This window comes from Astyanax mexicanus, chromosome 20, assembly GCF_023375975.1.
Source record: "Astyanax mexicanus isolate ESR-SI-001 chromosome 20, AstMex3_surface, whole genome shotgun sequence".
Classification (NCBI taxonomy): Eukaryota; Metazoa; Chordata; class Actinopteri; order Characiformes; family Acestrorhamphidae; genus Astyanax; species Astyanax mexicanus.
This window is the reverse complement of record NC_064427.1, coordinates 59,489-70,029: the sequence shown is the minus strand read 5'-3', so window position 1 is coordinate 70,029 and position 10,541 is coordinate 59,489. Positions and strand designations below refer to the sequence as shown.

General features: G+C 36.7%; 2 protein-coding genes across 6 annotated transcripts; both read right to left on the bottom strand.

The window, feature by feature from the left end:
• Positions 1–1,683: 1,683 nt before the first annotated feature.
• On the bottom strand, positions 1,684–4,972 carry atg10 (ATG10 autophagy related 10 homolog (S. cerevisiae)). Of its 2 annotated transcripts, none has more exons than XM_007241379.4 (8): positions 4,854–4,972; positions 3,785–3,913; positions 3,554–3,649; positions 3,120–3,249; positions 2,925–3,022; positions 2,669–2,766; positions 2,449–2,583; positions 1,684–1,915 (listed from the first exon to the last, which is right to left on the bottom strand). In XM_007241379.4, the coding sequence occupies exons 1-7, from the start codon at positions 4,878–4,880 to the stop codon at positions 2,481–2,483; spliced, it is 681 nt and encodes a 226-aa protein (XP_007241441.1). In that variant the 5' UTR covers positions 4,881–4,972; the 3' UTR covers positions 1,684–1,915; positions 2,449–2,480. The 2 variants fall into 2 exon arrangements, with proteins under 2 accessions (XP_007241441.1, XP_007241442.1); XM_007241380.4 differs by lacking the exon at positions 4,854–4,972 and adding an exon at positions 4,683–4,795.
• Positions 4,973–6,385: 1,413 nt separating this feature from the next.
• On the bottom strand, positions 6,386–10,512 carry zcchc9 (zinc finger, CCHC domain containing 9). Of its 4 annotated transcripts, XM_049468869.1 has the most exons (7): positions 9,984–10,056; positions 9,700–9,903; positions 9,425–9,666; positions 9,189–9,339; positions 7,894–7,986; positions 7,625–7,693; positions 6,386–6,648 (listed from the first exon to the last, which is right to left on the bottom strand). In XM_049468869.1, the coding sequence occupies exons 1-7, from the start codon at positions 10,039–10,041 to the stop codon at positions 6,536–6,538; spliced, it is 930 nt and encodes a 309-aa protein (XP_049324826.1). In that variant the 5' UTR covers positions 10,042–10,056; the 3' UTR covers positions 6,386–6,535. The 4 variants fall into 4 exon arrangements, with proteins under 4 accessions (XP_049324826.1, XP_049324828.1, XP_049324827.1 ...); XM_049468871.1 differs by lacking the exon at positions 9,984–10,056 and adding an exon at positions 10,406–10,512 and having other exon boundaries at positions 9,425–9,903; XM_049468870.1 differs by having other exon boundaries at positions 6,386–6,667; positions 9,425–9,903; positions 9,984–10,066.
• Positions 10,513–10,541: the final 29 nt, after the last annotated feature.

The window sequence follows — 10,541 nt, the reverse complement described above, 5'->3', positions numbered from 1 at the left end:
CGTGGTAAATTGGAACCAGCGCTGGGTTATGAATGGAGCTTTGTGTGGGTATTGTGTAATGAAACCCCTGCAGCTTTAATGTTTGTAAAATTGAATAATAAACGCGGGGAGATCTGAGCTGGCAGCGGCTCGGCGCTGATTCTGTGTGGGGTAATTTTCCTTCGCGTGGGCATACATCAGCCCAGCAGTGCCCGAGTGCGAGTGGTAAACTCTGGACAATCAGCAGATCCACTGTTTGAAGATTGCTGTGTTTACGCTTCCAGAGGGGCATCAGGAGGGTCCAGCTAAACCAGATCAAGCTGTGGCTCTACAGAGCTCAAACATTTACTGTTCTGCTCTTTTACAGTCACAACACTAGTGTTCATGTATGTATTATATATGTATATATTTGTGTGTGTGTTCGTGTATAGATGCAAGTATATAAAACTATATCATATATTTTGTCGCATAGAGTTGGATGATCTGAAGGGTTTGAGTCGATATCCAAAGTTTGAGTTCTCAAATTCTTACTGAAGAGACTTTATTATGCTGTTAATGAATTAATTTAATAATGAACTGAGGAATGCTTTATACTGTTTTAGTTTTTTTATTTACTGGGAGATTAAGCTAATATCCAGTTTAACCCAGTATAACAAGCATCTAGAAGTAAATTCTTCACTTTTCAACTAATACATTTCCATGTTTTTTCCAGACCGTACAGTCTTTAAAATATCAGTGCAGACGGGACACGATGGATTTGCCTAAACATTCAATTATTTTTAACACCAAATTAGCTTTTCTTAGACGATAAACTGAAACACTGAGATTTGTAGAGCAATAATTTCCATGACTTTTCCAAAACTTTCTGGGTATTTTTATTTTTCCAAAACTTATCCAGGCCTAGAATTTGCTGTTTTCAAATTCCATGACTTTTCCAGGTTTTTCATGACCGTATGAACTCTGTCTTCAGTTTGTTGGTTTGGTCAGTGGTGGGTTAGTGGTTGGAGCAGAAGCGGGTTGTGGGTTTGATGCCCAGGTTTCTGCACTGTTGTGCTCCAAGAGTGAAATCTTTCAGTTTAGAAACCAAATCAGTGAAATAATCATCAAATTATATTTTTAATGTTTCTGTAAACCAGATAAAATTCTTACTTTTATTTAAATGTTTTGTCTGAATTATGTTTAACTCTCCCAACTTTTAACAATAATACCAAACATAAGCTTGTGACAAAAACTCCCTAAATATCTTGTCTGTTATCCATAACAATAATATAAAACAATATTGGTATACGCAGTGTTACTGGTGCTGATCAGATATTTGAGGTGGGAAATGTAAAAAATTGTGTTTTTGGAGAATCCAGCTCCTCTGTTCTCCTTCTGAACTGGAATGAAGTCTCGTTGGCTTTACTGGGTTCTGATTGGCTCCATATGGTTTTACTTCCCCTGACATCCCTGATCCAAACCTGAGGGGGTATTTTAACAGGCCCAGTATGAAGACCCCCCCAAAATACACTGAGCTGCAGCACAGGGCCAAGGGGGCAACACAGCGGGCACTAACTGATCTGTGTATCTGTGAAAATCTTAATTACTTTGAGAGACAGAGCACAGCAACTATTTATATTAAAACATCTGGGTTATTTGCATTAGTTCAGTAGTTGGGTAAACTGCAGATATTAGGTTTTCGGTAGTTTCCCACAGTGCTCAGTGTATCAGAATTACCAATAACTTTAATACTTTAAAACAATATCGATAGACAATATAGTTCAGTAGACTGGAAATTAACAAACATTTTTGTACAAACTGGTTTATCATAATATCAGAATAATAATAAATAGAGCCGGCGGTTCTGCTGGATCTGACCCGGCGGTTCTGCTGGATCTGAGCCGGTTCACTGGGACGCTGTTTCATCCTCCAGCTCAGTGCCCTCAGATCAATCTTACTAATAATAAAAACAAAAACATTTAAAACATTTTGTCATTTCTGATACACACACCCATCCAAAACAGCCCACTTTACAAACCAGTACCAGTACACCCAGTTTAAAAATCTCTCCCTCTGGGCTGTATGGTGCCCTATTTAATTAATTACTTTTTTTTTTTTAACACACACAAACGCGCACGCGCGCACACACCTCCCCAACAACATCATACTGCTCCATAGTGATGTGGAATACAGCGACTGTGATTGGTCGGCTGAGCCTCATGCCAGATTTTAGTCCCTGGTGAAAAGATGTTCTCAGTCTGGATCTACTGAACTGCGGTCCGGTTCTTCTGCAGAGTGAAACACTAGATGGTTCAGAATTTCAGACCAATCAGAGGAACCAAGTCCAGAGGAATAGAGAACCGGTGCTCTATTCAGCAAGCAGCTTCAATCCGTCACTAAACTGCAGTGTGAAACCGAAACTAACCGAACCAAATTCAGTTGATACCTCATATCAGTATATCAATATATCAATATATAAATCACACAAACCTCAGCACGGAGTCCAGTCCGGTAAACCACCCTCAGACTCGGTTCTGATCCGGAACTGTACAGTAACTTACTGGTACCACCAGCCTCACCATCGGCCCAACCACACTCAGCCACGTCACCACGTAGTTTATTCTCCTGCAACACACACACTCCTGCACTGTGCACACCTGTTACCATTACTGCGTCCAGCAGAATTAAATTCAGGGCTGAACTGATTTACCTTTTCTCTCTTCTAGCCGTTTCTAAAATCGGCTGCATAAATTCCTCCGTCCGACACGGATGCAGCATGAAGAACGGCTGGCCGAGGACCGGGTGCTCCTGCAGACCAATCACACACACACACACACACACACTGCTATCAGCCGAACATCACATTCTTTCTTCCATATAGTGTCCATGTGTGTTTTATAAAAAAAAAATATTCTGTATTTCTAGATTTAAGTATATATTATATTTATAGAAGAAGGGATTTTAACCTGTTGGGTCAGAGTGTTCCAGGGTTCGTTCAGAAGCTGCGTCCTGCAGTCCGGATGAACACTGTTCCAAACCTCCTCCAGCGACAGCAGCCGACCGTCTGCAACACAAACAGAACACTGAAACAATGAAATTCTCCTCTCTTTAGCCCAACGCTAAAAACACAAGGAGAATCTGATTAGCATCTAAACTCCTACCCAGAGTCGACGCAGTGAAGTACAGGACAGGGACCTGATAACTGCTGGAATATAAAACATGATACTCATAAACTACCACATCCTGCTTCTCACACTCGACTTGGGCATCCTCCTCCTCCTCTTCCTCCACCTGCAGATACAAACAAACAAACAAACAAACAAACAAATATATATATATATATATATATATATTATACAACACTGTATATAGAATGTTTGCAAAAATCCTATTTATAAATAAAAAACAGAAATAAAATATGAAAATAATATTTAAAGATCATCTAACGCACGTGGAGCAGGAGCAGCACTGAAACATTACCAATCAAGATTCAATTGACATGTTATTTTTAATAATAAATAATTTTTCACCTTTTCACTTTTCTGTATTCTATTATAAACTAGTTGTTGTTTCTGTAATAAAACTGTTTTTTTACCTTTTCTTCTTCAGTCATGAAATCCAGGGCTTCAGTCTTCAGAGGCGAATTTCTCCTGGGTCTCAGAACCGTCTTCTTCATGAAGCCCTCAGAACCCTAAATCCCAGCAAATGCCAATAATACATTCAATACCACGCATTAATTGGAGGGCAGACGAAAAGAGTGCAGATCACTCCGTACATATATTACCCCTACAGATCTGAAATGAACAGGGCAGTATTTAATACACACCTTCACTTCAGTCCAGCTCCAGCCGTCGCTGAGGAGATCCGAGTGCTGGAGGAAACTCTGGCAGCAGAACCGGAAACTTTTCTCATCCAGGTGAAAATGACCAGGATCCAACACTCCATCATCAGACATCTGAAAAAACATATAAATATATAAATAAATATATTTATAATCCTAAACACAGTCAGTGCTCATATTCAGAGTGAACTGAAGTCTTTAAAATCACCCAACAAACTCAAAACATCATGTTAAACTGCAAAAGCTGAACTCAAAACCACACTGTCCAGTAAATCCAGTCAGAACTGGGAATGAGTTAATTCACTTCAGAATTACAATACAATAAGCGCTACTGTAATTTATATTTACCCTGTTAGCTTTATAGTAATAAAGCCTGAAATGTTTTACATATTTAATTAAACTTTTAAAATTTCCTTTTTAGTTCAGATTATTTTAATGATCAGATGTGATACATCTATTATATTTTATGCTTCATGTTTTTCTAAAGTAAAATTGGGTGAAAACAACATTTTGTTTAGAGAATCTTAAAATACAAGTTTCTGAAAAGTGAACTCGAAGCTTTAGTTTTAAATCTGCATTTAGTTCTGTTTACATTAAATTATGAGATTATTACTCCAGACATTCAATAATAAACAAATATAAACAAGTAATAATCTAAGTAATAATAATATTTTTAGCCTGCAGTTAAAATGTTCCTCTTTATTTTAAAATATTATTATTAAAATGTAAATCAGATGATCAGGGAAAGCTGCTGGCTAGTTTACATTTTATTGTTTTGAGAACAGAGGCTTTTAAATAGCTGAATATTAAATATTACATATATTAAATTCGCTCTATAGAAATTGTTACTAATATTATTATCTATTAAACCCGCAGCTCTTACCCCGGCGGCTCCACGAGACTTCCGGTATCATTTTTTAGACTGAAAAAAGTTAATCTGAAATCGCTCCGTATTTTCTACTTTCTACACCCTGCAGCCTACACCCTACACTCTACACCCTGCTCCCTACAGCCTACACCCTATGGAGGGCACTACAGTAGTAATCACCACTACCTCCACACAGCGCGTTAAGTGTGTCATTTGGGATCCAGCAGTCTTTAGGAAGTTAATTTATATTTGGCTCAGGGACTCGGACTAGGAAGTAGGGAGCTCCGTGAAATGAGCAATAGTTGCTGGAAAGTCATGTGACTTTCCCGTCAAAATAAAAGTCCACTTCTAAAATACTAAATTTAAAAAGAAATAATTTGTTTTCGAAGTGATTTTACCGAGAAGAAGGTTAGGTAAGACAGGTAAGAAGTAGAATTTCACTCTGCCACACAGGTTTGTCCTAAATAACGTCGATTGTCTTACTAATTAAAAAAAAAAAACTCCATATTATACTGTAAAACATGTTAGCAAATGAAATTTTAATAAAACACTGTTAAAAATATAATAATAATAATAATAATAATAATAATAATAATAATAATTATTATTATTATTATTATTATTATTAATAATAATAATAAGTATTACTATTATTATTATTATTATCATTATTATTTTATTTAGTGACAATAAGAATAAGAAGTCACATCACACTTTGAGAAATTTGTCATTGTTTAAACAAAAAAACCCATCTCAACAACCAGCATTATATACTTAAAGAATGGAAAAAACTAAGAAGAAACAGAATAGAAGAAACTAACATTTGGGTTGAGAAAAATGTGGTACATCCTGATTTTCTCAGTCAGCTTTATGAGGTAGAGTCACCTGGAATTCAGGCTTTCAGTTAACAGTAGTGAAGAGGTAGAGTTACAGGTATACAGTGATAGTGAATATTTGAGTTCTAATCCAGATTATGTGAAGTAAAGAAAAAATATTTTAATAAGAAAGTTAGGTCAGTCAATCTGAAAATAAGAATTTCAAGAACTTTGGAAGTATCCTCAAGTGCAGTCACAGCAGTATAACAAAAATATATCAAAACAGTATAATTTGATAATTTGGTGATGAGGACGAGTAAGTGTTTCCTCTGTTGTACAGGATAAATTTATCAGAGTTTCCAGCCTCAGAAACCACAAGTTAACAAACAGCTCCCCAGATCAGAGTATCTAAATACTTCACAGAGTATTTTGGTTTGTTTATAACACTTTTGATTCTACATGATTCCTTGTGTGTTCCTTCATAATCTGCATCATTTCACTAATGTATATAAAACAATGAATGTACCTTTTGATACTGCTTTTAAACTGTCTAATATAATGATGTTGTCTATACAGTACTGTTTGTTACGTGTTGGTTCTGGAGGACTGTAATTTCATGTAATTGTATATTTTATTTTAATATATTATGTAATTTCTGAATATTTAATTCTGTTGAGCATCTAAAAATGATTTATATATTTTTTTTTCAGAGAGCATAAAAATGTATTACATAAAAAAAAACTGTTAAACCGTTGCTGATTGGCAATATGGTGATGATGGTAATTATGATAAACATGATGATTCATAATGAGACTTTAATTATGATTAAATCAGCGCTGAAATAAAAGGCAGTTATGTCTGATGATCAGACTGATTGAAATATTGTAGCAATAATAGAACAGAGTCTTTTCATGTAAATCTTTATTTTTTAACATTCAAAGAATTTAAACATTAAGCTCACTGGACACATCCAATTAATAATAATAATAATAATAATAATAATAATAATAATAATAATAATAATAATATAATCTTTTGACTGGCAGGTTTCGCTCAGAACATCACCATCTTGGTTTTCTTGTGTGGAGCTCGTTTTACAGAAACGTGGACGTCCTCCTGATCAGCGCTGATCTGGTTGGAAAGGCGGCGCAGAGTGACTGAACTTCCTGTAGACAAAAGAGAATACTGCAAATATATTTATATAATAAAGATATGAAAAAAAAGTCATGTTGAAGCTCTGAAACAAACTCATATCTGCCTTATTTATTATTTTGACAAAACCTTAAACTAAACTGATGCACTAAAGAATCGCATCGTAATTATTTACTCCAGAATTTAGTTTTAATAAGACAAACGATGGTTTAATATAAAATACAGCCTCCGCGTGGCTCATGAGTACAACACAAAGAAAAGGCAACATATTATGGGTTTATATAAAACGTTCTGTAACTGATCAGAAACACAAAGGGAGACACTAATTACCAGATCCACTCTGGGCTCTTTATTTTTCAGTGGTAAATTATATTTTTTCGGCGCCGAGTCGTCCAGTGGTTTAAAGCACTGCCACTATGAGTGGGAGGTCGCAGGTTCAAACCCCCGCTCATGCAGCTTTACCATCAAGCTGCAGTTGCTCAGAGGGAGCAAAATTGCCCCTGCTCCCTCCGGGTGGGAACAGTAGATCGAGCAAAAAGAAGCGGAGTCTGACTTCACATGTATTGGAGGAGGCATGTGTTAGTCTTCACCCTCCTGGTGTGTTGGGGCATTACTAGTGATGGGGGAAGTTCTGGTGAGTGGGTTGGATAATTGGCCTTGTAAGTTGGGGACAACATGGGCAAAATTAGAGATAAAACTATATATAATAGAAATTATATATTATTCTTTCAGGTTAGTTTTAGATCATCAGAATCTGTAGAGTGTAGAGTCCGTTCCTCATATCCACAGTTAACATGCCTTATCACAGTAATCATTTTCCTTCCGGATATTGTTAACTTAAAATTTATAACACTTTTTACAGCCTGAGATCTTAAAGATCCTTCTCATTTTCTAGTTTCTCTGATTTTCAACTTTTTAAATGTATACAGGGTTTTTTTGTTCATTATTTTGTTATCTTGTTTTAAGCACAACCCTTTGATGACCACTCACCAGAGTTCTGATGTTCTGGGCAATCCTTCTGGAAGTGTTCCACAGAACCACAGACGTGACAGCAACCCCCTGAACAAGAACACAGTCAGTACATCACACAGCGAAACTCACTTTTACACTAGTAATATTTACTATCGCCATCTCACAAAGCACAAACAGGCTGAACAAAATAGACCTTCACTTAATCAGAGAAGCTGCAAAGTGTGGATTAACTTTTCTTTAATAAACAGTAAACTTTTTTCAGCAGTGTCTTTAATGTAAAAGCTCACCTGCAGCGTAGAGACCCCGTGGGTTATCCGGGCAGGATCTGGACAGGTGACCAGTCTGACCACAAATAAAACATTTGGCATATGGATAATCACCTACAGAAACAACAGCAGCGTTATAAAACCCAAACCGTTCACATTGTATTCCAATAACATTGAATAAATTAACCAAAAATCTACAAAGCAGCAATAATGAAAAATATTATTATTAATATAATTATTAATCATTAAATATAATTATTAACCAATTGTAGCATTGTGAACTGTTCTTTTTCTAAGGCAGGATGTCATCATACATTTTAATTATTTTCTTAATTTTTTTAAGTGGCCACGTGACCCAACAACATTTACAACCTGGGTCGGCAAGTTTGGCCAGATATTTTCCAAGCTAATATTTGGCCACAAAAAATGTTTTTGGAAAATAAAGTGTAATGGGATGGATTGCTAGACTAGTAGCTCTCCAGCCCAGAGGGTTGTTGAACCCACTTGCATAACAGTTAATTTGAAAGCAGGTAAACCCAAGAAGAAATGAAAAAATTAAAAAAATAAACAAACACACTATGTCGTCAGGGTCACGGTCCAATACAATACCGTTGCTCTGGCTAGTGAATTGGGACACCTGTCTAAAGTCACACCTTGTTTTTTTATTATCAACATAATATTATCATTACTATTATAGTTCTAACTATCTCATGGGCCAGATGTTTCATGCTTGGGGCTATTGCCGACCCCTGTTTTACATAGTTTGTCTAGGGTTAGAATTATCTGATAACGGTTCAGAGACGTTTCTAAATTGTATAAATTTACTGATATCCTCCTCAGATCTGATCTGAGCTGCTTGGACTGTGTGTTTATTAATCATGCTCTGAAAAATGTAAATCAAACCTGTTTATGTGGCTTAAAGAAACTACCAGCTGAGGGAGGTTATGTGCTCTTGCTCTTGGCAAGTGAAAAATTGTGGGACTGTGGGATCTGCATGTGCGCATGAATATTTATGATTCTGTATTTCTTATTTTGACCCTGTGTTGAAAACATCCAAAAAGAAAATATAAATGAAAAAATATTTTTTTCCATTAAAAATGTATGTTGTAATACAGTCTAACCCAATTACCCATGTCCACAAAGTGTCTGTAAACTTCAACTGCAGGTAGGATTTGGTATTTTTGGATTTTTATTTATTTATTTATTTATTTTTGGTATATTTAGAATTTTCCACAGTGATTTCTAAAATGCAAATAATTTTTTTGTTTCTTACAGCTAACACGATGACACTCGTAAACACGACTCTTCATTCTCACCCAAAGCAGGATCTACTTTAGCTCTACATCTCTGGATCTCATGCTCAGTAGATCCACAGCGGTAGCAGATCCCTCGGCCCAGCTCTTCATCACCATCAGCTTCAGGGCAGTCGGCGAGTCCATGGCCGGGCTTCCTGCAGTTAAAGCAAACCTGAACAACAGAACCAAAATCAGAACCAGAACCAGAATCCTAGCAGAGCAATACATTTACTCAAAATCTGAGTAAAACTGCTCACCATGCTGCTGCTTTTAGCCTGAAGTCTCTTCAGACGGCGCTTCTCTCTCCTCTGATCTTTCCTGAGAAACGAAGCAAAACCTTCTTCGCCTGAATCCAGAGGAGCTGCTGATCCGTGAGCGAGGGACTGACCTGTTCTCTTTAAATACTCCATAAACCCATTTACATCATCCACTTCTCCCTTCCTCCTCTTTCCTCTCTCCTCTACACCTCCCTCTCTCCTGTTCCCTCTCTCCTCTACACCTCCCTCTCTCCTGTTCCCTCTCTCCTCTACACCTGCCTCTCTCCTGCTCTCTTTCTCATCCACTCCTCCCTCCTTCCTCTTTCCTCTCTCATCCATTCCTTCCTCCCTCCGGCTCTGCTGGGCTGTGTTCCCTCTGTTCTGGTGGGGCTGGGGGGTTCTGAGTTCGGCCCACGGAGTCGGTTCGGTCGGTCTGGCTTTATGAACATTGTTAGCTCTGGCCCAGCGAGTCATGATTCCTAAAAATACAAATAAAACCAACTGAACACAAAATACAGATAATAATAATGATAATAATAATAAAAACAACAATAATTACTCGAGTCAGGTGATAACTCTGAAATGTAACCCTCAGGCAACAATCCGTTTTTTTGCATATTTATTTGTATTTAACTTTAATATATTATTTTAAATGAATCGTAAAGGAGGGTTATTAATAAATATGTATATTTGTGAGAAAACGTAAATAAGTTTGTTTATATTTTAACTATATTCTTGTGGTTATTATTTGCTTGTGTTTATTAGTTCTTAGTTGTAAAGTTATACAAAAAATCCGATTTAAATGATCCGTTTCTGATTAAAAGTTAACATTTATTTTTAATATTTTAACAGCGACTGTAAATGTAATCCCTCCCGCAGTTAAACACATAAATAAGTAAATAAATGCTGAACACGCGCGACACCCGAACTGACCAGATAAAATAGTTTAAGTAAACCGCAGTAAAATAATCCGAATCTTACCCGCAGGAGAAGCTCGTGCTCGTGTTGTGTCCAACCAAAGAAAATGTCCGTCGCGTTTCTTCACCCGCACTGTAGTTCCGTTTACAAACTCCCAAACCCCCCAACACACATACTACTACTACTACTACTACTACTA